This window comes from Cydia pomonella, chromosome 21 (assembly GCF_033807575.1).
Source record: "Cydia pomonella isolate Wapato2018A chromosome 21, ilCydPomo1, whole genome shotgun sequence".
Lineage (NCBI taxonomy): Eukaryota > Metazoa > Arthropoda > Insecta > Lepidoptera > Tortricidae > Cydia > Cydia pomonella.
In genome coordinates, this window is record NC_084723.1 from 13882056 (window position 1) to 13908421 (window position 26366).

The 26366-nt window shown below is 38.6% G+C and overlaps 1 protein-coding gene and 1 long non-coding RNA gene across 6 annotated transcripts in view; both read right to left on the reverse strand.

The window, feature by feature from the left end:
• Window positions 1–86: 86 nt before the first annotated feature.
• On the reverse strand, window positions 87–25488 carry LOC133529756 (uncharacterized). Its single transcript, XR_009801201.1, has 2 exons — window positions 25343–25488; window positions 87–2399 (listed from the first exon to the last, which is right to left on the reverse strand). It is a non-coding gene; the product is annotated as an uncharacterized LOC133529756 (long non-coding RNA).
• LOC133529753 (cylicin-2-like) overlaps window positions 87–26366 on the reverse strand; it is a 48409-nt gene continuing 22129 nt past the window's right edge. The window contains exons 2-10 of one of the 5 annotated variants that reach the window (XM_061867554.1): window positions 21297–21352; window positions 19052–19450; window positions 17066–17122; window positions 15725–15787; window positions 13117–13426; window positions 12360–12485; window positions 10857–11042; window positions 9776–9969; window positions 87–8513 (exon numbers count right to left, since the gene is read on the reverse strand). In XM_061867554.1, coding sequence (XP_061723538.1) covers window positions 8346–8513; window positions 9776–9969; window positions 10857–11042; window positions 12360–12485; window positions 13117–13426; window positions 15725–15787; window positions 17066–17122; window positions 19052–19450; window positions 21297–21347 — 1554 coding nt within the window. In that variant the 5' untranslated portion in view covers window positions 21348–21352 and the 3' untranslated portion in view covers window positions 87–8345. Of the gene's footprint in view, window positions 8514–9775; window positions 9970–10856; window positions 11043–12359; window positions 12486–13116; window positions 13427–15724; window positions 15788–16930; window positions 17123–19051; window positions 19451–21296; window positions 21353–26366 lie in introns of all 5 variants that reach the window. The other 4 variants (XM_061867551.1, XM_061867555.1, XM_061867552.1 and 1 more) reach the window with 4 other exon arrangements.

Genomic DNA, 26366 nt, shown 5'->3' on the forward strand with positions numbered 1-26366 from the left:
AATTTAATATTTAATTAAATGATTATTCAATGTATCCAGTTTAAGGACTTTAAGGCACTTTATGTAAGGCAACAAAAAAAACTTAATAATTTCTATACTTTATTGTAAAAATGCACAAAAATAAATGATTCCGAACACGATTTGTTACTGGAACTATATTCAATGTTAAGTGATAAAACCGACGGGGCCACAACAAATAATACTCCAATCAAAACTTTCTACTGCAAGTCCATGGTTTTGTTGACTGGATTCACTAAACGTATCCATATTTTTTTATTTATTTGATCTTGTTTAATCTGTAGATAAAATTACCTGTTAAAAGCAACATTCCTATTCTAATTTAAAATATTATTTATTATGGCCATCTTTACTCAATAAGTACAGTCAAGGTATTAAATATCGACACGCACAAAGTGCCAAAAATATGTAAACACCATTCAATGTATGGGCAATAAGGTCGTGTATACATATATTTGGCACTTTGTCCGTGTAGATATTTAATACCTTGACTGGACATTGACATCTTATTACTAAATTTGGACGTGATATGAACCAGAGACAATTATTCACTATTATAGAGACATTTCTCGGGTTGTGCGGTACAAACGTTCCAATTTTTATAAATAAAAACAAAGACAAACCAAACGTGTATACATTTTTTTTTCTTTAGATGGTGGTGGGCAAAGTACGGCCCGCGGGCCAGCTCCGGGCCGCAAAAGGATTTTATCCATTGGCCCACGGTAATCAAAACACATTAATGCTGCAATTCTGGCCCTCTTAAATTTTCTGACCCCCCATGAAGACAGTTTGCCCACCATTGCTTTAGATTCTTCCATAATACAGCGAGTCGAAAACTGGCAAATACGTCTCACGTAATAAATAAATATCCCCTATACTATGATTTACGCCTCAGGAAAATCTATAGTGACAATGATTTTTATGGTTTTCCTTCAGTTGACAAGCAATATGCAATAATGTCAGAGAAAATGACGCAGTCATAATTCACTTGAGTCATTTTAAGAACAAAGATACATCTTAAGAGGGAAGTATACTACGTTCCATGCAGAAAGAGAAAATGTTTTTCACCACACCATTGTTCAAAAACGGCAAAGTAATCCGATGCAAATTTTGAGTTGGCTTCTTATATTTAAAATGCCTGTTGGTAAGCAGTATCCGTAGCCTATGTGCGCCTGCAACTCCAGAGGAGTTACATGCGCGTTGCCGACCCGTTACCGTACCGTTATTTCGTTACGGGTGCAAAGCTATTCTTCCCTCTTAAGTTGTATTGTTTTTATTTTACTAAGAAATAACTAAGTGGTATAACAAACGAACCAAAACGATTCATTTCATGACCTTTCAGAATTCCCGCAAGATGTATACAATACTCTATATCAAACTAATACATATTGTTGGGCAGAGCGTAATAGGCCTCCTCTCGTAGTCAGACCAAGCTAAGTTAGCAGCGATTTTGATAGCCCAGTCTGTGCATTGTGCAAGTGTTAGGTAAACGTCATAATTTCATAGAAGTTTGATGTTTAAAATAACACTTGCGCCGTCCGGGCTATCAAATGTTGGTACACATTATGACGTCAATAAATGTATTTTCTTTCTTTCTTTCTTTAAAATCGCTGCTAACTTAGTTTGGTCTGAATCTATTTGCATAACGAAAGAGCTTGTAGACGGTCTTTTATTACAGACAGACTTCTCCACATTAACCTTAATATGATATCTGATATTTTTCCTTGCCCCCGAAAACCGCCATACATAAAATTTCATCGAAATCGTTAGAGCCGTTTCCGAGATCCCCAAAATATAAATATATATATACTGAACAAAGATCATATTTTGCCATGGGACCGATATGAAAATCGTGTTTTTTACCCCATACATTTCATCTACGTCGGGCCCTCAAGCTGTCCATTAGATTTTTTTCTCGAAACCTTGTTAAGTATGATCATTTCCATACATTATTGACATTCGGTATCACGACCCCAAAATCACATGGTATAGAATTGCTTCGTTTAACCTTTGGTATGCTTGGGATCAGATATGCTCCATATACAAGGTGCCCGCGGGGAAACGGAAAAAAAAATTACCACGTATTTTGAGGTTATAACACGAAAAAAAATTTTTACAAATTTAAGTATATTCCGCCAAAAAAATTGTTGGTGTAGTTAGTATTAACTCTGAAACTAGGTGAATTAAAAAAAAGTTTATATGACATTTTGTCTCGTAAATACGAGCCTGAATATACTGTTAAAATCTTTCCGTTTGCTTGCGGGCACCGTGTATATTCAACTTAAACATGAAGTTGTCATGATTGCTATATAAATAGCAAATTTTTGACAGGAGCATTTTTTTTTAATACTACATCGGTGGCAAACAAGCATACGGCCCGCCTGATGGTAAGCAGTCTCCGTAGCCTATGTACGCCTGCAACTCCTTACATGCGCGTTGCCGACCCTAAACCCGCCCCCCCTCGTTGAGCTCTGGCAACCTTACTCACCGGCAGGAACACAACACACAACACATACAAAAGGTATACAAAAGGTTAGATATAAGATAGATCATTGTTTTCTACCACATATACACATATTTACCACTACACAAGGTGACAATAAGGCTTATCTGAACCTAATTATTTAAAATAATGTTGTTTTCAGTTCATAACACGTCCCGAAAGTCAAGGAGTAAAAAGGTCGCGTATAAAACGGTGTACTAAGTACACGACGGGTCTGAATTGGGCGATAATCTGTAATTTTTGGCCTGAACAACATAATACATACTCATTAATATACCCATGTTATACAAGATTTTTTTATTATTAGAGTCAATGAGGGACAGTGGCTCAAGCCAACGCGTAACAGGCTTGAACGTACCGGCTGTTTTCTGCCGAGCCACTGTTCCCGCCTTTATCCCAACTAGACGTGTGCGCCGCCGCCGGGCTTTTTTGCCACGCCGCCGCCACCGATAAATGATCGGCGTTAAATCGGCGTGACCTTGAGTGTTGTTAATTAGCTATTCGAAGTTTGTATTTGGATACAGTATGGTTTTTTTTTGTATTATATATGTTACAGTTGTCAAATAAATAGTATTTGTATGGATTAATTAAATGAAACAGAATAATAGCCAGTTGTTCAAACGATTTGACACACCGATTAAAGTAACTGAGTAATCCTCAGTTACATTAATCGGTGCATTAATCTGCTGAAGCATCAAGAAAAATGAGGGAGCGATATATAAATTATGATTTGAATGTGAATTCACATTGCCTGACATACAAAGGCAGAATGCTCCGTCATGAAAAGACTTAATTAGGCAACGAAAATACGGGGCTCATGTACCATGACTATGGGACCTCATCAGAACAGAAAAGGAAAACTAACTGACTAATGTTGCGACTATTATCGAAATCTCCGGAGACCCTGAGTATCCTAAAAAAGTCGTGTGCCAAAAATGTCGAGGAATAGAAAGAGAGACTGAGTGACAACACTGTAGATTCACTGTCAATCTGGTGGATCGCGCAAAAGCTTGCCCCACGGAAATGTGCAAGTTGTAAATGGGTGAAGCAACATTTTCCTGTCACTCGTTGCTATGGTTACAAGTACCTGGGTCACTGGGGCTTTCAATTAACCAAATATTTTTGTAGTAGTTATAAGCCCTTTCCATAATGGGCCATCTAACAAGAATGATAATATGACTTGGTACAAAAGTTGTTGTAACAAACTGTGCTACTATTAATGCCTGCCTGACGGGAATAACAACAAGATATACATCGATCTGGCGGCTCTTCTTAAGAAAATTGAAGATGAAAGTTCTAGAGAAGTCTTAAGGTCAACCATTCCAAGACCAAAGTTGCACTCGTCGAATACAAAAAAAAAGCGAGCTAGTTTGTATATCTTGGGATAATAATCAGTGCCAGTGATTACACCACCGAGGTACGATGCAGAGTTGGCATGGCTAAGATTCCTACGGCTAACCTCGACAGGATCTGGAAGAACAGAAGTATTTGACGTGCAACTAAAGTGCGCTTGGTATGAGCTCTTCTTTTCAATATTCCAGTATGGTGGCGAAACGTGGGGCGTCAAAAAGTGTGAAGTGGCAAAGGTTGGCGCTTTTGAAATGTGGTGTTAACGAAGACTGCTAATTATACCTTGGACAACTAGAAGAACAAACCCCTCCGTTCTCAGAGAGCTGAATATCGCCACTCAGCTCTTCTTAACATGCCACCACATAATATATCTGAAGAATAGATTCCTCGGATATATTATGTGGTGGCATGATGCGGAGAAACACATGAATTTAGGCAGAACCGAATGAATGGCAAACGTGCTCGAGTTGGAGCATGTGTGAGCATGTGTGATAGTCGAATGCTATGAAGAGTTCTTGCGGCAGTCTGCACCGTGTTGTCCACCCGGCTTATGTTATGACCGCACGAAATGGAAACAGATTACATATGATCGCGATCCTCAGCAATGAGAAAACGAGAAAGAAGATACGGCTCAGTGAGCCTGGTGCTTGTACTCATGTTTGTACGGCAAGAAAACCATTAAATGGAAGCCATAGCAGTATTAGCAGTCTAGCAAATTTCAAGGATATTTGGAATTTTATTATAGTACGTCATTTTTAATTTTAATACGATATGTCATGGAAATCATAAGAAAAGGGAAAGTTATAGATCGGTATGAAGGTCATTGGGACCAGAGTTGTGTTGAGTTGAGTTTCCAAAACGTCCCGCTCAGTTTTTCTAAATCCCATAAAAAATGAGATTTAACGCAAACGTGTACGTTACGTCACGCTATCGAATAAATTTACACTAGGGGTTCAGGTAACCCCTTAATGCAAGCCAGTTACTAGGAAAAGTAGGGAAATCAAGTTATTAATTATACCTATCTTATATTCATTTCCAAACCGTATTTTACTTTTTACTCATAACCTATTCAAAACTATACGTACTTCACTGACCATAGCAACCTACATTGATCAAATTGTGAAGAAAAATAACAAATTATTGATTTTTCTTAAAAAACCTGAAAGTGAAGGTCACGCCGATTTCACGCCGCCGCCGCCGATTTTTTGGCAAACGCCGCCGCCGATCATTTCTTAATCGGCGCACACGTCTAATCCCAACCCATAACCATGTCAAAGATAATTATTATCAAAGAAAATGTTGTAGCCACAGTAAATTACTGCCATCTTTCGACACACGATTAAAACTTTTAGAACGCCATTTGACTTTGAGCCTTATTCTTTCACTGATGTGTGTTCAATTTGTTAAATAGCAAAATGTGGGGCCATCTTACCGGGTATAGGCCAAAGGTTGTGGGGCCATCGCTCGAAACGATGCCGCCATACTTTTGGCCTTTGATCTATTAAATATATCACATATCAGTAAACGAATAAGGATCAAAGTCAAATAGCGTTTTAAAAAATTTAATCATAAAATCACACAGACAAAAAACACTCGTAAAAACGTCAATGTATATTATAAGGCATTCTTTGGCATACATAAATTCATTTTAGGTCTCAAATGTATCGATTACCGCCCAAATCAGAAAATAACAATCCGGTTCTACCTTATATTGCTCAACGCACTAAGCAATATTCACTTAATTCTCAATCTACAAACAACTAAATATTAATTAATTTGTCTTTCACATAATTACTGTTGATCAAACAACTCCATTGCTCTCATACAGTCGCTATCAGATATCGGGGAGCCTACCGCGAAAACCGAAATACGCCAATTGCGGGGATTTTTCTCTTTTACTCTCACTAAGACGTAATTAGAGTGACAGAGAAATATGCCCGCAATTGACGAACTTCGATTTATCGCGGTAGGCCCTCGGGGCGGCTAATAGACCGCGAGCCAGGAACAATTCCCATGACCAATCGCCTCCCGGCCGACTCGTGTAGTGGTTAACGGCTAGGTATGAACCCTCGTGGACGTCAGCTGCCGCTCCGTTGGTGGGTTAAGGAATGTCATGAAAAGTAAAACAAAAAAAAAGTCATCGCCTCCTGTTTGATACTTTAAGAAATGATTCAGATGCTGTTGTTAATTAAAAAAATCGTCAGCCGGTTATATCGCGGTGGTAAGAACATCAGCTGGTCGCATGAACATGTAAAAAATAAGCGCTATACCTTTTATGATAGCAATAACAAATCATGAAACTTTGCATGTAGCATTTCATCAGGCGTAAACGCCGGAAAAGCCATCAACGGATTACGCAATTTACACATTACGCATACTTTGCCGCACATAGTGATAACGCGCATACTGTTTACATGTTCATTTTACAGCTGACGGTCATTCCAACGCGATAGAACCGGCTGACGGTTTTATTAGTTTATAACAGCATCTAAACCGGGAGGCGATGACTGACGAAATATGCTCCTGGCGCGCGGTCTATAAGATGCTCACAAATATCTAAACACGCCTCTATTTTCAAGGCTCTACAGTACATGCTCAGATATTTTTGATCACCTCGGCCGTTCCGATATATCTGCTGGCGACTGTACAATGTATTGCTCAGTAAATTCCCATTTGTGTCATTATCTCATTATATAACGCACAAATTGTAATAAATGTTATTTGAGCGGCCTTCAGGAAGGACGCTAAGCACCAAGAATTCCGTACACTGACCCGCTCGTTTCTATCTCTGTCGCACGCGCGTATTTATATTGCTATCTCGCCAATGCCGGCGGTCAATGCCACTGTGCGAGCGCTTAGAGCTTAGCTTAGCGCGAGATTTTAGCTTTTACTTATCAAAAATTACGAATATTAAACCTAAAGGCTGCTCAAACATTTCTTAATATATCTTATTGTTTCATATACTATGCGTGATCTAAATACTAAATTTGAACTATTTACAATGCAAATTATAGATTTACTTCATTATATATTTAATTGGCGGGCTCTGGGAGCACGTAAACAATGATTGTAATTACATAGAGAAATCAATTATATGCGACAGTACAAAACATAACTCGACATTGTCTAATAATGAAACATAGTAATATTCGAAGGTATTAAGTGTTTATGACATATAAATCGTATTAGTCTGTACTCTGTATCTTTAGGTATTTAAATAAAAGTAAACATACAATTTGTAAATTTTCGGGTAGTTACAACATTTATTGGTTAACCAACCAAATACAAAACCGCCTGGATCTGTCACTGAACGACTTGACTTTAACCTACATTATTTGATTGTGTAATGTTTTGATCTACCCTCAACTGGCCATTTGAGGGTAGATTTTGTTTGTTTGCATACCTAAAAATATAGAGAGAGAGAAAGAACCCAGAGCAACGCCATCTACTTGGATCAAAGAACTAGTGGACTGTAACAGTTTTATTAAAAATTCCAGTAGTAAAATGTAGGTAAGGTTTTCGAATTGCCAGTTAACTGAATAATCTAAAATTTGCCATTGAAATTTGAACCTATAGTGCAGGGAATACAGTTGATTTTATTTTGTAAAGATTTTAGAATGCAACTTTGTTCTATTGAATATGATTTAAATTGTTTCGAACTGGATAAGTCCTATAGGACCTTGGGCCTAACGAGGATAAAGTTAACAGTAACCTGTTAAGAATTATTGTATACTCTGTGTTTTACATGCTGGAAGCTTGCTTTTGTACATGCTATCGGTACAATATTATATTAGAAAGGTCAGTTTCAGTTCAATAGTTCTCAGATCCATTGATAGAGCTTTCCACGTGTGTCCCGTACAAATACGTATTTTAGTCTCGCTTCAGACCAAGGTGCCTTGCGAGGAAATTATCACGCTAATCTGCATGGCTTGTATAGAGGCAAACGCACGCAATGCCTCGGGCGAGGCACATCTAACATCAAGGCTCGGAAATTCGTTAAAATTTTAAATTGTTATCATGAACTTAAACTTAAACTTTTTAATGTCGGTTTCGTTCGTAAAACGTTACTGTAAATTTATTGTCAGGTCAACCGGTTTAGAATAATAAAAACCGGTTTCTTTCTTTGTTTACGCGGTACACCACCACGTCTCGATAAACCAGTTTATTTAGGTTACAATAAAGTTGTTACGTTCGTGTTCTTATGAAAGTTCGGATTAAAACCGAAATAAACCGGTATTTACCGCTATATCTAAAACCGGTTCCGAGCCTTAATCTACACAGACCGAGCTGTTTCGCGAGGCAATTTCCTAGCTAGTCATCTCGTTCTATATGAACTCATTAATTTTTAAAATTTCAACGACTATCCTGAAAAAAAAAATCGAGCCGCATTTTCATAGAAAAGATACCATCATGTAAAATAGCGTCTGTACGGAATACACATTAAACAACATCGTGGATTGCACACAGGAGCAGGTTACATGATGACGCACCGCTTGGCGTCCTCCGCAGCGGGCGCGGCGAGGGCGGGCGGCGCGGCGGGCGGGGCGGGGGTGTCTGAAGCCGCCTTCAGCGTCTCGGGGTCGAAGCGGGACGTGGAGGCCACGGGGGCCGTGAGAGGCAAGTCGGTGTTGATGCCCACGATCTACACGATAAATAGCTATTGTACTCTACATTTTATGTACATGTATACAATAAATTTATGAAGTTCTACAAATCGCTACAAACAATGTGTCTAACGAGTTATAGAAGACTGACACAAAATAAAATCAGCAAAGCACACTGCCTAAAGGAGTTCGGTTGCGCCACTAATCGTATACGAATTTTCCATAGCCGGCTCTTCGACCAGTTGAACCAATTAGACGGGTCCGGGTCTCTATCGTTTCCCATAAAGTTTTAAATCATAATATATTGTTTGTCCGCATTTTCGTTAGTCATCATTTGTTTTTTCTCAGAAACGTGTAACTTTTCTGGATTGCCATAAAACAAACCTAACGTAACCGATCTATAGGATAACCTTACGAAAATCCTGAGAAGGTAACGGTTTCAGAATTATGACTAATGATAATCTGACAATCATTACATTACGACTTTCAATAATTATGTCACACAAAGGAATTCGTGCGGGTCCACAGAGCGAGCAGAAAAATTTCCTCGCGAGGCAAACGACAGGCCTCGCGCGGCCGCGTGCTCGTGTAACTTTTGCCCCACCCGAGCCAATTTGCTCGGCAAGATGGCGTCACTCAGTGGCTAGCATTTATCTTATTTTGCTATTAAAAGTAATTAAAAAAAATGGGAAAGAAATGAAGGACGACAATTTGCGACACTCGTTATCATTTTTTTTTTCAACTTTGTCAAGTTTTATACAACTTTTAACGTAAGTACGAACAAAATAACTACGCGCACCATAAACAAACACGTCTACACTGGCGCGCGGCAAATACGGCGGCTTTAAGCATGCCGACAAACCGACAGCGGCTCAACCAAAGTCGCGCTCGGGCGACGAACACGTTCGCGCCGCCTCGGCCGAGGCACGTCTACACTGGCCGATTAGTGCGCGAGGAAATTGCCTCGCGCGTATGCTCGCTCTGTTTGGACCCGCCTATTTTTTAAAAATATAATTGGGTAAAAAGTAAATATCTGCCATCTGTCTGTCCCCAGACTCTTAACTTCGGCCTCGTGAACTTCGCTAGAGCTTACCTCAACATTCCTCCTACAAGGCATATTTATGGTTCACCTAAAAGGCCGAGCAAGTCTCTCGAGCAGAATTTGCCTCTTTCCGACTGAACTGCTAAGTCGCTATACGTTTAAAACACTGTCTACCAGACTTAACTTGAGAACTCTTTAAAGGCCTCTGACTATTTCCAACGGAACATACCTTATATAACATACCTCTAAAAGACTTACCTCAGCATTCCTCCTAGCGGGCATAAGCACAGTTTTCCTGAAAGGCCGAGCCAACTTCTCAAGCAGTCTTTGCCTCTTGCCTATGGGACTGTCGGCCTCTCGGGCCTCGCTGGCGATGGAGATGTGGTCTTCGGGTTCGGGCTTGCGTTTGCGGCCGACTACGGGAGCAGTAGGACGAGTTGACTGCTCGGATACTGGAAAGAGAAATAAAATTATAAGACATGGTAAATTACATTCATAATATTGTAACAGTGTATCATCCGATGAGTAGTAGATGAATGCTGAAAAGTACAATTAATTGGTCGGGGTTGAGACCTATCAAAAATAATTTCCACACGAACCCCCCCTCTTTTCAAAAACCGAAAAATCGGCCAAGAGCATGTCGGGTCATGCTCAGTGTAGGGTGTCCTAGTTACCATTCTGTCGGAACAGGCTAAACGAGGGCTATTAATTAGTATCATGTACATTACAAGTACCTTCGCAACGCTTTGTACGTCTTGTTACTGAGAAAATGTTTGCAATAACTCAAAAACGGCTAGACCGATCATGTTTGCTATAGTTTTCATTGTAAGTATTTACTAATCTTTTGTTTCACGATTTTTTTCATATTTTTTGGACCCATGGTTCAAAAGTTGGAGGACATTTTTTTCTTTCGGAGTGAATATTTCTGAAAATAACTTGATAAAAAAAGGACCATTATTCGTTTTAAGAGACTTATTGAGTCAAAAAAAAAAAAAAAAAACGCTGTATGGGAGGTACCATAATTTTTTTTAAACTCTATTTTACCCTTCTGTCGTCATGCATGATTGATGTATTCATGCCAAATTGCAGCTCTCTAGCACTAACGATCACGGTGCAAAGCCGCGTACGGACGGACAGACGGACCTAGCGAAACTATATATAAATAAACTATAAGGGTTTCTAGGTAACTACGAACCCTAAAAAAAAATCATATAATAGTCAAACCTGCCCACAAAATTACACAAGAATCGTTTGAGAACCGCGACCTGCACAACATTCGGACCCTTTTCGCTGAATGGGAAACGCTTAGCTCGCGATTCGAGTTCGCTCAGTTAATTACCTGTGATGCTGGCGACGGACCGGCCGCTCCTGTCGGCGGCGGCGCCCCTCGGGGGCAGCTCCTGCAGCAGCTTGTAGCTGCGCCGCCCTCGTATGGAGCGCAGACCGCTCAGGTAGCTGTCGTCCATCGTCTCGTCCATGAACGAGGAGGACTCCGTTATGTCCATCTCCATGGTTGTGTTGTTGCCTGAAGGTAAAAGAAATAATTTCATATTCTGTCTCAGGCGAGCTAAGATCTTTCATAGATTTGCTAATAAGCCATGAAAATCCTTAGACCAAAAATAATCTTCACGAATCAGAAGCATTAACCTATAGTTTACCTGTCGAAAAAAGGCACTCTATTTATCCAGGAGATTACCGGCCAATTGGGTACTTGACACATGTTGAATATAATAACAAAATTTTGTTAAATGGGTAGAAAATGAGCCATCCATTATAAAAAAATGGTATTAAAAAAAATATTTTGAGATTATAAAAAAACTACAAAGCTCCAAAGTTTCGATTTTTTTTTCTTCTTTCAAAAATAGAAAAGACAATGGTAGCATTCGATTCCCGATACACATATACGCAATATTTCAGGGTCAAAATGGCAATTTCCTTGATCTTCCATACATTTAGGACAGACTAATGTCATATGATGTCACATCATATTATCATTTTGTTAGAGGCGTCTCAATCGTCGAGTGCGAGCGTCAGACTTTAACTCTCATTTCTGACGTTTGTGTTGCTCAAATGCCATGAGTCCTATATAGACATTTGATCCTCATGAAAATCAAGATCGATCGACATTATTTACAAACAACTGTTAAGTGGCCAATTGTTTGTTGCCCGCGTCTCCCACTCCCCACCCAGATTTGTTACGATGGATTTTTTGCACCCGAGCGTATTCGCAGTTGAAAAGGAGCTTTATTTTGATTTAAATTAAACTGTTTTTCGACTGTTTTTGCGATGCTGTTGAAGCAGACTCGCGCGAACTCCAACCAGCAATAACTGGTGGGAGATGGCACAGGATCGAGACAACTTTACTTTTAAGAATCCTTTTGTATAATGAAATAAATTATAAAATATATATTATATATACTCGTAAAAAACTGGCGTGTACTCTTGGCGTGTACTAGACCGCGGGCCAGGAGCATATTTCGTTAGATGCTGCATTATATTAAAAAAACCGTCAGCCGGTTGTATCGCGGTGGAAAGACCGTCAGCTGTAAAATGAACATGTAAAAAATATGCGCCTACCACTTTCTGTGCGGCAAAGTATGCGTAATTTGTAAATTGCGTAATCCGTTGATGGCTTTTCAGGCGTTAACGTCTGATGAAATGCTACATGCTAAGTTTCATGATTTGTTATTGCTATCATAAAAAGGTAAAGCGCTTATTTTTTATATTTTTTACTGGTCTGATCTGCGAGGCGCATACTCCGGCGGTATGGGGACACCTTGACGACTTGGAGAAGTGAACATTAACGCATTGCAACAAGGTTCACTCTTGTATAAGTAATTACCAGTATAGTTGGCCGCGATGGAGCTGGTGGTCTGGTCTGCGAGGCGCATACTGCGGCGGTATGGGGACACCTTGACTCGCGACTTGGAGAAGTTCGTGTCCGGCTTGCGGGATTCCTCTGACGCGTCTGTAAAAGAAAAGTAATATTTGAAGTCCCTTCAAAATTGCTGATTAATTAAAGTTAGTGAGCAAATTTAACTGTATGTCTACTCAAGGCTTCGCCTCGGTAGACAACTACATGTGATTCTGATTTCTGACTTTAATACCCTAGGCATATCATATAAATAAATAAATAGTATAGGACATTATTACACAAATTGACTAAGTCCCACAGTAAGCTCAATAAGGCTTGTGTTGAGGGTACTTAGACAACGATATATATAATATATTAATATTTATAAATACTTAAATACATAGAAGACACCCATGACTCGGGAACAAATATCCATGCTCAGCACACGAATAAATGCCCTTACCAGGATTTGAACCCGGGACCATCAGCTTCGTAGGCAGGGTCACTACCCACTAGGCCAAACCGGTCGTCAAAACTACATACACTATAGTTATACTATATACTATAGTTGTTTGTTCCCTAAGATTACAAATACAAGCATAGGTACCAATGACACGCATCCAATTCAATCTGTCAAAAACTGTAAATTAAAACCGATGATAAATAATTTAGATCAAAGCTTTCTTAAGACGATATTTGTAAAATAATCCTTATTTCTACACTTCTAAAGTCTAACTTCACTCACCTCCATTGTTCTCAATCTCCACAACCACCTCGACTTCCACTCTCTCCGACTTATCTTCCTTCCCCCCCTTTCTAGGAGACTCCTTGACGTCTTTCTTAACATCCGCTTTAATAGTTTCCTCCTTCTTTGGCGTCTCTGCTGTTTTGGCGACCGTTTTTGCGGATTTTCCGTCCGATTTGGCTTCTGGTTTTCCGTCTGATTTGGCTTCTGGTTTTCCGTCTGATTTGGCATCGGATTTAGCGTCTGATTTTTTGTCTTTCGGCGTGTCTTTGCCCGAATCAGTGAGTTTAAGTACCTTCGATTCCTTTGACTGAAATTATACAACTGGTTAGAGATATTATGTTAGAGTTAGACCAAGATTAAACGTCAGAATAAAATAAAATAAAATAAATAAATAATATTGGACATTATTACACAAATTGACTAAGTCCCACAGTAAGCTCAATAAGGCTTGTGTTGAGGGTACTTAGACAACGATATATATAATATATAAATATTTATAAATACTTAAATACATAGAAAACATCCATGACTCAGGAACGAATATCCATTGCTCATCACACGAATAAATGCCCTTACCAGGATTTGAACCCGGGACCATCGGCTTCATAGGCAGGGTCACTACCCACTAGGCCAGACCGGTCGTCAAGTCAATTGTATGAAATGATGACGTATAAATAACACTTGCACAGTCTGTGTTATCAAAATCGTTGCAGAGTTATCTCGGTCTAGCTTTAGGTTAGTGTGTGGTCTGTGGAGTGTTTTTTTTGTTCAAAATGTTAGCAAGCGCTATTGTACGGTTTCGTTACTCTGAGAGTACGTCTGAACGTCTGTCAAGTTAGACCAGTTTGACAGCACTGGCTTCCTTCGACTGGCTTTTTGTTAGTAGGTATCTTCAAATTATGGTACAGTTAACAACAATTATAAACAATAAATCCGACAAGTTAAAATTCCAAACACCTTTAACCTTTCACCTACAGTGAATCGATTAACACCCCATTTACTAAAATCAGATTATGAACCTAACAGATATAACTAACTCACAATAAACATATATAAGTTTTTGGCAAAAAAATCATTTTTGATACAAGCTTTATCGCTGACTGTACTTCTCTTACCACAGGAAACTAATACTCATCAAGACAATGCTAAAAACCCCAAACGCAATTAGGCTACGTTGTTTTATCTCAGAGTTCCTATGGCCACCACCTGTCTCCATCATCAGATCAGCTCGATGGTACCATAATACTGCATTGTCACACGACTTACACATGTATGCAAATTTTCAGCTTCATCGGAAACCGGGAAGTGGGTCAAATTTAACTTGCAAGATTTGACCCGTACAAACATAGATAACATTGCAAGTCAAATAAAAGCTTGTAAAATAGACTTTATTTGTATATTATTTGAACGTTTACCCATATTAGTAAGAAAATAGTCGTTATATTTTTAACCGACTTCAAAAAAGGAGGAAGTTCTCAATTCGACTGTTTTTTTTTTGTATGTATGTTACCCGATATCTCCGAGAATCATGAACCGATTTTCAAAATTTTTTTTTTAATCGAACGTGTATAACCCCGAGATGGTCCCGTTGGCACCAAGTCGGGGTCTGATGATGGGATCTTGGAGAAATCGACGGAACTCTTCAAATGTTATAGGTACATGTATGGCGCTTTTGGTAATATTTGAAGTCGGTTTTATTTTTTGTTAAAAAGTTTTATTACCAAAAAAACTCAAGACCGTCTTAAAATTGCATATTATTATTCATAATTAAACAATATCCTTGAGACGCAAGTTTTCACTTGAGTAATCAAAACAGTGCACATTAAAGTGGGTCAAGAGACAATGGTAAATGCGAATAGTTAATTTATTTAAATCTTTATGAGCTGTGTGTTTAGGTGCGAAAGCTATGACCTTATGACGATGCATAACGGTTTTTGCGAATATTGCAAATTTATTTTGCCGCAATTACGAAATAAATTTAGTCTCGGATAGATCGTGTCATCCACGATGACGCGCAGTTTTGTCAAATCTATCCTTTAATAGCATAACAATACGAGTCAAGGCATACGTCTTCATGAATGACACGATCTATAAGCTGATGTTCGTTAAGATATATCAGTTATATAATGTACATTACCATGCAAACTTCCACCGAAAATTGGTTTGAACGAGATCTAGTAAGTAGTTTTTTAGGGTTCCGTACCCAAATGGAAAAACGGGACCCTATTATTAGTAATCCCCTATTATTAGTAGACTCCGCTATCCGTCCGTCCGTCTGTCACCAGGCTGTATCTCATGAACCGTGATAGCTAGACAGTTGAAATTTTCACAGATGATGTATTTCTGTTGCCGCTATAACAACAAATACAAAAAAGTACGGAACCCTCGGTGGGAGATTCCGACTCGCACTTGTCCGGTTTTTTTAATACGCCATAAATGGTACGCAACCCTTCGTGGGCGAGTCCGACTCGCACTTGGCCGCCTTTTTTAGTGCTCAAATTATTTGTACCGTATTTGAGTGTTTAGCACAGAGGTTTTAGTATCATGGTGATATCATGCAGCATGCAGCATGCAGCATGCAGCAGGGGAGCAGCATGAGACTCACATCGTCTGCGTCCCGCCGGTCGGACGCCGGGCGCGGCGTCTCCGGGGTGCGCGTCGCCTTCACCTTCACCAACATTCACAGATTAGTGTCCAGTGGGAAGTTAATCGTTATTGGTTATGTGGGACTGTTCAGTGTAATTTTTGACAATATTTTTTTTATACTACGTCGGTGGCAAACAAGCATACCCCGCCTGATGGTAAGCATTATAAAACCACTTATATACACACGAACATAGCAAGCTAAATAAGAGCTTGTAATAAAAAATGTTGAGAATTTTTATTACTGCGGATAGTGTGGATCAACCATGACCGATAATCTCAATGCGTTAGAAATGTTCGGAAAGTTCATTATTAATTACAAGAATTTCTATAGCGTGGGTTCCTGTAAGATATATGGACGTAATTTAGGGAAAAGGATCCAATCCACAGAAATTTGAACTTTGTGTCAAAAAGAAAAGGCATTCATTTAAATGGCAAATTAGAGGATGGATATCGGTCCCACCGACTGGTGATAGAATGTTGAAGGCCGCTTCCGAACAAGACCCTAGGTGAGGGATAACGTTCTCCACACTGAATCGTGATACCATCTTCTTTCTCATCTACGTCACCGGCCATGATATTATCCTGCCAGATATGCGGCCACAGCTGCCGTTCTCGTATCGAACTTCGAATAATTTACGAAAGGCCGCTCTTTTATGTATACTGCTTATTCATATATTGATGTCAAGGGCCGATAATTTTGTGTGAGTTGCTGGTTTTGGATACCTATTCTCACCTGGTGAGGCTGCGGCTGGGACAGTCCATGCCTGGCTCCCACTATCGTATGCCAGTTCTGGCAACTGATGAGTCTCGGCCACATCTGACACCGAGTCAGCCGGGACTTACCATTCCGTTCTTGCCTGAGATGCCACCCTTCTGTTTCGTCCGTTTGCTATTGGTTTCTCTGCCTTATTGCGGCCACATAAGGTCCACTTCAGAATGTTGATAGTACCTGTTCACGCCTAGTCAAGACTCCGGCGAGGATAGTCCATGCCTCGCTCCCACTCCACGTCCGACTCGTCGTACGCCAGTTCCGTAAACTGTTTCGTCTCGTCGAGATCTGACACAGAGTCCGAGTCGGGACTCACCGTTCCATTTGGGACGTCCATTTGCTGGTGGTTTCTCTTACTGCGGCGACATAAGGTCCAGTTCAGAATGTAGCTGTTACCTGTTCTCGCCTGGTGAGGCTGCGGCTAGGACAGTCCATGCCTGGCTCCCACTCTACGTCCGAATCATCGTAAGCCAGTTCCGGGAACTGTTCCGTCTCGTCCACATCTGACACCGAGTCCGAGTCGGGACTCACCGTTCCGTTCGTGGTGCCGTTCTGTTTGGGACGCCCGTTTGCTGCTGGTTTCTCTGTCTGCCATACAAATAATAATAAGTAAGTAAATATTCTTTATTCCAATAAACAATATATATTACAACTGAATTAATACTATTGTAAGCTTGAAACGATAGAACGAGATTTAAACGCGAGAATGACCTCCGGTGTTGTAAGCGCTATATTGCACTCGTGGTTAAGGCTCTCTGGCCAGAATATTTCGAAGGCATTTTAAACGGAATGTTTGGCAGTCTCGTTGTTTTTACACGTGGGACCACTTTTAAATACTTTATTATAAAAAACACTAGTCCTTGCAGTCGAACTAGCGTAAACAGACCGAATATTATAGCAATTGTTGGAGAATTTACGTAACTTTCTGAAAGGTTTACAGAAAGAGATCAGTAAACCTTATAAAACAAGGTCTTCGTCTCTCTCATGCAGTTTTCACCTATCAATAGTGATCCTTAACCTGAACCTGTGAGTGAACCTTAGTGAACGTCGCTCTGCAGTTTTCACCTATCAATAGAGTGATCGTTAACCTGAACCTGTGAGTGAACCTTAGTGAACGTCTCTCTCATGCAGTTTTCATCTATCAATAGTGATCCTTAACCTGAACTTGTGAGTGAACCTTAGTGAACGTCTCTCTCATGCAGTTTTCATCTATCAATAGTGATCCTTAACCTGAACCTGTGAGTGAACCTTAGTGAACGTCTCTCGCATGCAGTTTTCACCTATCAATAGAGTGACCTGAACCTGTGAGTGAACCTTAGTGAAAGGGCCATCGAGTATCTGAAGAGTGCAAACAAATCTCTAGATTAATATTTAACCTAAATCCAGTAACTAAAAAATGCCATACGATAAATAAATAAATAGAGTGATTCTTGAAGAAGATTTAGGTATATACACCCAAGGCTAAAAGTATGGAAACAAGCTTGTTTTCTTTAATATTTCATGTTTCTGTCTTTTTTTTATAATTGTAACCTAAAATTTGCATTAAGAAACCACAAAAGGTAAAATATTCTCGCTAAATATCAAAACATCCTAAAATATTGTCAAAAACATAAAAAAATAAATTAAGAAAAAGTAACATAATTATACCATTCTTATTGCTTTGAAAAATGTTGAACTGGCAAATACGAGTATCATAGCCCCAACTTGAGTAATTTACTTTTAAAACGTTCTACTATTATTGATAGAGCATGGATATTTGTTCCTGAGTCATGGGTGTTTTCTATGTATTTAAGTATTTATAAATATTTATATATTATATATAACGTTGTCTAAGTACCCTCAACACGAGCCTTATTGAGCTTACTGTGGGACTTAGTCAATTTGTGTAATAATGTCCTATAATATTTATTTTTATTATATTTACCATTTTGTTTCTAATGAGTAGTATATATTACATCGCTTAAAAATCACACTTTTCTATTAAAATAAGCTTGTTTCCATACTTTTGGCCTTGGGTGTAAAATGATAAGGTTTTGCGTAACCCGTGCGAAGTGCGGGGCGGGTCGCTAGTCCCGTATAAGAATCGGTACATTTGTTCTTCTGTTACAATTATAACATAACCTATTTAGCGTGCTATACGTATTGCAACGTTCGATGGTGCGATGCAACTGTCATTTTAGGTGTCAGGGAAATGAAAACTGAGTTCGCTACATACTTACATATTAAGCTTATTATAAATTTATATTATATTAATAGTACATTACGATACAAGTGCGAAAAATAGGAAATTCGAAACGCGTGGCGATAAATTAAAACACGACCGAAGGGAGTGTTTTAAATCGTCACGAGTTGCGAATTACCTATTCGCACATGTATCGTACAACGTTTTACAGTACATATGGCCCTTTAAATGTTCGACACAGTAACGTACTATGCTAATTTTCGCACTAGTGCAGTAAAGTAGCACCATATGTACTGTAAATATATATATAAGATTTTTTCGAGTGAAAAACTCACCTTTCCACTGCTCTCTCCTTTGCCATTCTCTTCCTTCTTCTTTTCACTCTGTCCCTCCTTCTTGTCAGCAGGTTTATCTTTCTTCTCAACTGGTTTCTCCTTCTCAGCAGGTTTATCTTTCTTCTCAACTGGTTTCTCCTTCTCAGCAGGTTTATCTTTCTTCTCAGCTGGCTTCTCCTTCTCAGGAGCCTTATCTTTCTTATCAGCCGGCTTCTCAGCTACCTTCGGTTTCTCCGCGGGCTTTTCTGCAGGTTTCTCTGTTTTATCTGTGGGTTTCTCTGCTTTATCTGCAGGTTTTTCTGCAGGCTTGCTGGTGGCTTGTTCTGCGGCGTTCTTTTCCTTTTCAGCGTTGGCCGCCATTTTCTTTTTCATATCTTTCACTGGACTGTCTGTTTGTCGCTGTGAAAGTAAAAAGAAAGTTGAAGCAAACATCTAACGGTTATTTATTTGTAACTATGATTGTCGCAATCAATTTTTGACTGTTCTCTTTAGAAATCTCCTTTTTTTATTAGTTGCAGCAACGAAATGAGTAAGATAAACCCAAAAGAAGTATATTCTGAAACATTTGTCACAAAAAATTTAAAAACGCTAGTAATCCTTTTATGTTCCATAAAAGTATACATTCTTCTCATAATTACGTTCTCAGTAGTAAAAGACGAATGATAGACATAAAACCGATTGAGCTAGAGTTTGGAATAATAATCACGTTTTACAATAGTATACTCCAATTACTCCATTTGGATATTAAAACTATTTAAACAAAAGAGCACGTGAATTGGTCTTTCGTCTAATGAAGATATTTCTTATTAATCTAAAGACCAAGTCACGTGGTTTTTTTAATGAAGTACATGTTTTGAGATCCAAATGGAATAGACAAGGAGCGCAGTCGATTTTTCGTCGAATTTGCACGTCCTTTTGGGGGTTATAAGTTCACAAATAATTTGAATGTATGCGTTTTAATATGTAATTAGTTAATTTTAAATGCTTAAAGTATTGGCTTAAAATATAGACATCTAACCCACCACCGCTTCACATGAAATATTGATGATGGTAATGATATCTGTAGATATAATATGACTAATGACTTATTTAATGAAGCACAATTGTCCCGTAGTTATGAAATGCAGCACAATTGTCCCGTAATTATTAATTGCAGCACAATTGTCCCGTAATTATTAATTGCAGCACAATCGTCCCGTAGTTATGAAATGCAGCACAATTGTCCCGTAATTATTAATTGCAGCACAATTGTCCCGTAATTATTAAATGCAGCACAGTTGTCCCGTAATTATTAAATGCAGCACAATTGTCGCGAAATGCGGGACAACCCATCACCCGTCCCTAACAGTGTACAGAGTAGAATGAATATAGAGAAGATAAAGAGAGAATATCGAAGTTTTCAAATTCCGGTATCTTTCTCTGTGACTCTAATTACGCCTTTATTGGAGTAAAAGAGAAAGATGGCCGCAATTTGCGAGTTTCGCGGTGTGCCCTCAGGAGTTCCGCTGGCACACTTGCAGTAAAGCGCTCAAAATGTCTGCCAAAATCTTACAGAAAATAACAGCAACTCATCTATTATTTTGATTTTAAGATATTATAAAAAAAACATCTGTTTATTTCAGTGTTGTTGTTGAGATACAGTCCGAACTTAGTTACAATCTCTATATTGGGAGATTATCTTAACTAAATTTAGCCTTAACTATATAATTAGTTTTGTTGGCAGTTAGTGCTTACATTTTATTGCGGTTTACACGAGAATAATATACAGAAGAAAACGACTCACAAGCAAAAGTGTAGACAGGAAAGACCCAGGGTAATACAAATTCATTTGGAAAACAATATTCTAAATAAAACACCACGTTTAAAACGTACACAGCACTCCAAAAATCGGTTAGTTAAAGTCGACTAGTTCGCTCAAGCTTTCTTGAACTTATGATGCCATATAGAGTTGGAATAAGCTTTTCTATAACCCTTATCACTGTCCCAAGCAGGTATAGTGAAGCCTTTGAAATAAGCAGGTAATAATTAAGGTTAATTGTGATATGATAAGAAGTAAATGATTGTGTATTTGCTATTTTTTTGTTAGTTCCTATATTTTTGTTAATCATCGGTGAACAATTTTGACGTATTCAAACAAAAGGTACTGTACGTTGTCAATAAGATGGAATTAGAAATTGTCCTTATTGACTGCAGGCAGTGTCTTTTGATTGGGAACGTCGCATTAGTGATAAGATTGATAGGGTACCTTTTCCTTTTCATCCCCACCCGTCCGTTGTCGCGTCACCATTTGACTCATTTTACCTGTGGTCAAGGATATAAGTTTAATCCCCTTGGCAACTAACCATAACTACCTACTTTTATTTACAATTACTACAATCAGTTTTTGCTAATTAACATAAGACTTAACGACCGTTTATAAATAACAGCAGTCTTTATTTCATTTTTGTGTAGGTACTTTAGCTGACCACTACTTTTTATGTAGGTACTATAAGTACCTACACCTACTTAAACCTTTTTGCATTATCATTTCGCAATTATTCGAATAAAAAATTGTATTATTCATCAGTTCATCACTTACTTATTCGCCAAGCCACATATTTTGACTAAGGTGTAGAATTTGTGAAGTTAGGGCGTGCAGAAGAGCTATACATGAGATCTGTACCCCTAGTGTAAATATTTTCGACAGCGAAACGTGACGTACGCGTTTGCGTTAAGTGTCATTTTGTATGAGATTTTTGACTTTCCATAACGTCCCGCTTGGCGCGCTGTTCAAAAACCCATACAAAATGAAACTTAACGCAAACGCGTACGTCACGTTTCGAAATCGAATTTATTTACACTAGGGGTACTGATAACTTTTTGACAGTGTGAGATATAGTAAACACCCCTATAATGGAACAGGCACCAGTAATGGGATAGTATAGACAAATCGTGTAAAACAAGTAGGTATTTAACATCAGATTGTAATCGCTGGCAACATTTTACCAGAAACAAGAGCCAAAGAGCTGCTTAATTTTTCATTGATATTTGTTAGTTTGAAAATGAATAGCGCCATACATCCCATGACTGGAGCAAAAATACACCATAGTTTTTGTTGGTGAATTATATTAAAACCAATTGCAGTAGCTTTCATTAAATACATTGAAAATATAAAGGACGAATTGGACATTAAACTTTTAAAGCATAAAGCGGTAGAAATTTTACAGCTGTCTGATTGACTTTAGCTTTTAGTTTCACCTGTAAGGATATATATATACATGTTCGCGGTTATCGGTGTGCGCGTGGTATGGACAGGATCTGCATCTCTCAATCGAGGCGCCAAAAAGTCACATGCCTACATATACACGGTGCTCACGAGGAACCCAAAAGATTTTGACAGTGTATTACTGATCACATTTAGAGACTAAAATGTCATATAAATTTTTATGGATTTCGCCTAGTTTCAGAGTTAATACCAATGTAAAAAAAAACATCTTCTTATCGTAACTTAGTGCAAAATGCCTTTTTGATCGCGATAATGCCATTATGGGGCGTAGTCTAAATATCCTTATTGATAGATGTCAAAAAGTGACATGTAACCTTTGCAAGAACTAGTTTTACCAAAAAAAATCGTAAAAAAATATTTTCAGTGCCAGTTTTACCATAACATTAACTTTTTATGTACAAATACGTTTAAAATTTGAAAAAAAAAAAACAAAAAAAAAATTTTTTTTGGCGAAATTTAGTGAAACTCATATAACATTTTTTCCTTCTTTAGGCCTCAGAAGTACGTGGTTAAAATCTGTCGGGTTCCTCGTGAGCACCGTGTATATGTCGTTATTACGATGGTGAGTGACGACAGGGCTCAAGGAGTTCTCTTGCCCAGTTATATTTTGATTGCCATGTTTTAAAGTATTTAAACTTATTAATTAAATTATCTTGCAAGGAACAATATTCCTAAACGAACTCCAGTTTCGACAACTGGTTTGCATAGCTCAATTGCATATTCAAGCAACGCGCGAACATGCATGCTAACGGTATTCGATACCGCAGGTGTTTCGACCGTGGAATTCTCACGAGAAAATACGAAATTTGAGTACTCGGTCCAAATAAGTGCTAATCTATATGTAATTATTTTTATTTTTAAGTGTTGTTCCAATTTACAATGAAAAATTATGCAGTGCATTCTTAGAGCATTTAACCAACCGGGGTCGCCTTTAGCTTACCTCTGCCTGTCGAAAACCTAGGCCAATGGTCATACCTATTGTATGGACTGACTTTTATCTGACATGGCTGACATTAATAGTACATTACGATACAAGTGCGAAAAATAGGAAATTCGAAACTAGGGGCGATAAATTAAAACACGACCGAAGGGAGTGTTTTAAATCGACACGAGTTGCGAATTACATTACATATGGCCCTTTAAATGCTCGACATAGTAACGTAATATGCTAATTTTCGCACTAGTGCGGTAACGTAGCACCATATGTACTGTACATATAATAATAATTACAGTACATATGGCCCTTTAAATGCTCGAGATAGTAACGTAATATGCTAATTTTCGCACTAGTGCGGTAAAGTAGCACCATATGTACTGTAAAGTCATGTCAGCATTTCATTACAAGTTTGAGAAAAATAAAATATAGCAGTGTATGAGCGTAAACAATGCACCGCATCGTGTCTGTGTGATAACCTGATAACAGATTTTTAGGTCAAGGTTAATGTCAGGTAAATGTGAAACGAAAGTAATCGAGTCACTTGCTTTTCGAACAAACATAAAGATAGTCATACTCCTAATAATTATTTAAAATAATTAATAGCCAGATTCTGCAGAAGTCATTCAATAATTGAGTTTTTTTTTATAATGCGTTTAAAATTTTGGGTCCAGTCCCCGCGAAGTTAACGGGCGGCTGGATCCGTAATAAATAATGATTGAGTAATCCAATAATTGAGTAGACTACATCACAACAAGATGGGAACATCGTGATCATATTGTGACAGAAACTGAAGAACTTTAAAAAGGGTTTAATCAACTAGAGTTGATTTACTGAAACATCTCAAAGCATTCTAGTTTTTATAGCACATTAGATTAGAATGATGTATTATCATGTTCCTTATAACAAAAACAATTAGTCGAAGCGTAATACTTGTACGCTGCGGGTCAACGAACTCCCACGCACACATTGACAACTAATGGTGTTAGAGGTGGTATAAAGTAGAGGAGGTAAGCGTCGTTCATAAACGTTTTTGTATTTCAGTCTCTATCGTTTTTACTCGTGCAGTCGTTTTATCTGTAAAACGAGTGTTTAATTGCTTTCTATGTAGGTAATTACTTACTACCGCGAACATAGTATTTTAAGAGCCCACTGCATATTCTTAACACATACTTAAGAACATAGTATTTTAAGCGAAGATGTCTGCATCTTCGCTTCAACATTATTTAGATTCTAAAAACAATTTTCTAAAATCGGCTTTCAAATCAATTACTTCTTTCTAAAAAGAGACAGCTTGCGTTAGAGCGTTGCCTGTGTACGTAAAAAATAATGGGCATTTTTTTAAATTTAATCTTTAGAAAATACAATGCAAATGGTTTCACGAAAATCCATTCAGAGCACGCCCGTGTATTCTCAGTAAAAAGCTAACGGTATACCACTATTGCCGAACCCCCTTATTCATAAACGTCTACTAAAGTTGACAAGCCGCTAATAATCGTTTGTCCCTTTCCATCATACCAATACGTCGGAAAGGGACAAACGATTATTAGCGGCTTGTTAACTTTAGTAGACGTTTTTGAATAAGGGGGTATATAGATAAATTTATTGATCCTCGCTAATGTCCTATCGCTTGCACGACACACAGCTGCAAGCATATTATCGCCAAGGGCTATAGTATTATGAACATATAAATAGAAACGAGTACGGAAGACAGGTTGTCAAGTGAGTAAGTAGGCCTAGGCCTATTAGAAATCGAGATTTCTCGAGTGCAGCGGGGTTCTTGAGAATGAACTTGGCAATTGGATTGACTACTACGGTGAGAGGTTCGTAAAGTGCGTAATTACTTTTTTTAGGGTTCCGTACCCAAAGGGTAAAACGGGACCCTATTACTAAGACTCCGCTGTCCGTCCGTCCGTCTGTCACCAGGCTGTATCTCATGAACCGTGATAGCTAGACAATTGAAATTTTCACAGATGATGTATTTCTGTTACCGCTATAACAAAAAATACTAAAAAGTACGGAACCCGAGTCCGACTCGCACTTGTCCGGTTTTTTTAATATTACGTCGGTGGCAAATAAGCATACGGCCCACCTGATGGTAAGCAGTCTCTGTAGCCTATGTACGCCTGCAACTCCAGAGGAGTTACATGCGCGTTGCCGACCCAAAAACTTCGCCTCGTTGAGCTCTGGCAACCTTACTCACCGGCAGGAACACAACGCAGTAGTGAGTAGGGTCTAGTGTTATTTTGTTGCGGTTTTCTGTAAGGTGGAGGTAGGCTCTGCTCTAAGAAAACCATACCATAAGATCATAAGTTATTTGTTTTATGGCGTGACGAAGAGTTTTGAATTTTCAATCCCAATTGGGTACTTGACACATGTTGAATATTATAATAAAATTTAGATAAATGGATAGAAAATGAGCCATCTATTATAAAAAAGTGGAATTTAAAATGACATATTGAGATTATAAAAAGGTACAAGGCTCCAAAGACTAATTTTATTGAAAAATAAATTGTATGACAATATATACATAAACGATATATTTCAAGGTCAAAATAGCAATTTTCTTGATCTTCCATACATTTAGGATAGACTAATGTAAAGTGACGTCACATTACAATATCATTTTGTTAGAGGCGTTTCAATCGTCTAGAGCGAGCGTCAGAGTTTAATTCTCATTTCTGACCATTGTGTTGCTTATGAGTCTTGTATAGACATTAGATTCTCAGGAAAATCAAGATCGATATTGACATTATTTACAAAAAAGTAGCCAATTATATGGATCGGACCCGGGTACGTCCTTAAACTACGTCCAAAAGAGAGGCATTGTGAATGTCATCTCGATTTGTGTGGTAGGGCACAGCCAGCGGATGTCATTCCAGATCTAGAGCAGAGCCCAACTGGGGAAGTACCTCCATCTTACAGAAAACCGCAGCCAAATAACACTAGATCCTACTCATAGTGTTGTGTTCCTGCCGGTGAGTAAGGTTGCCAGAGCTCAACGAGGGGGGGGCCGGTTTAGGGTCGGCAACGCGCATGTAACTCCTCTGGAGTTGCAGGCGTACATAGGCTACGGAGACTGCTTACCATCAGGCGGGCCGTATGCTTGTTTGCCA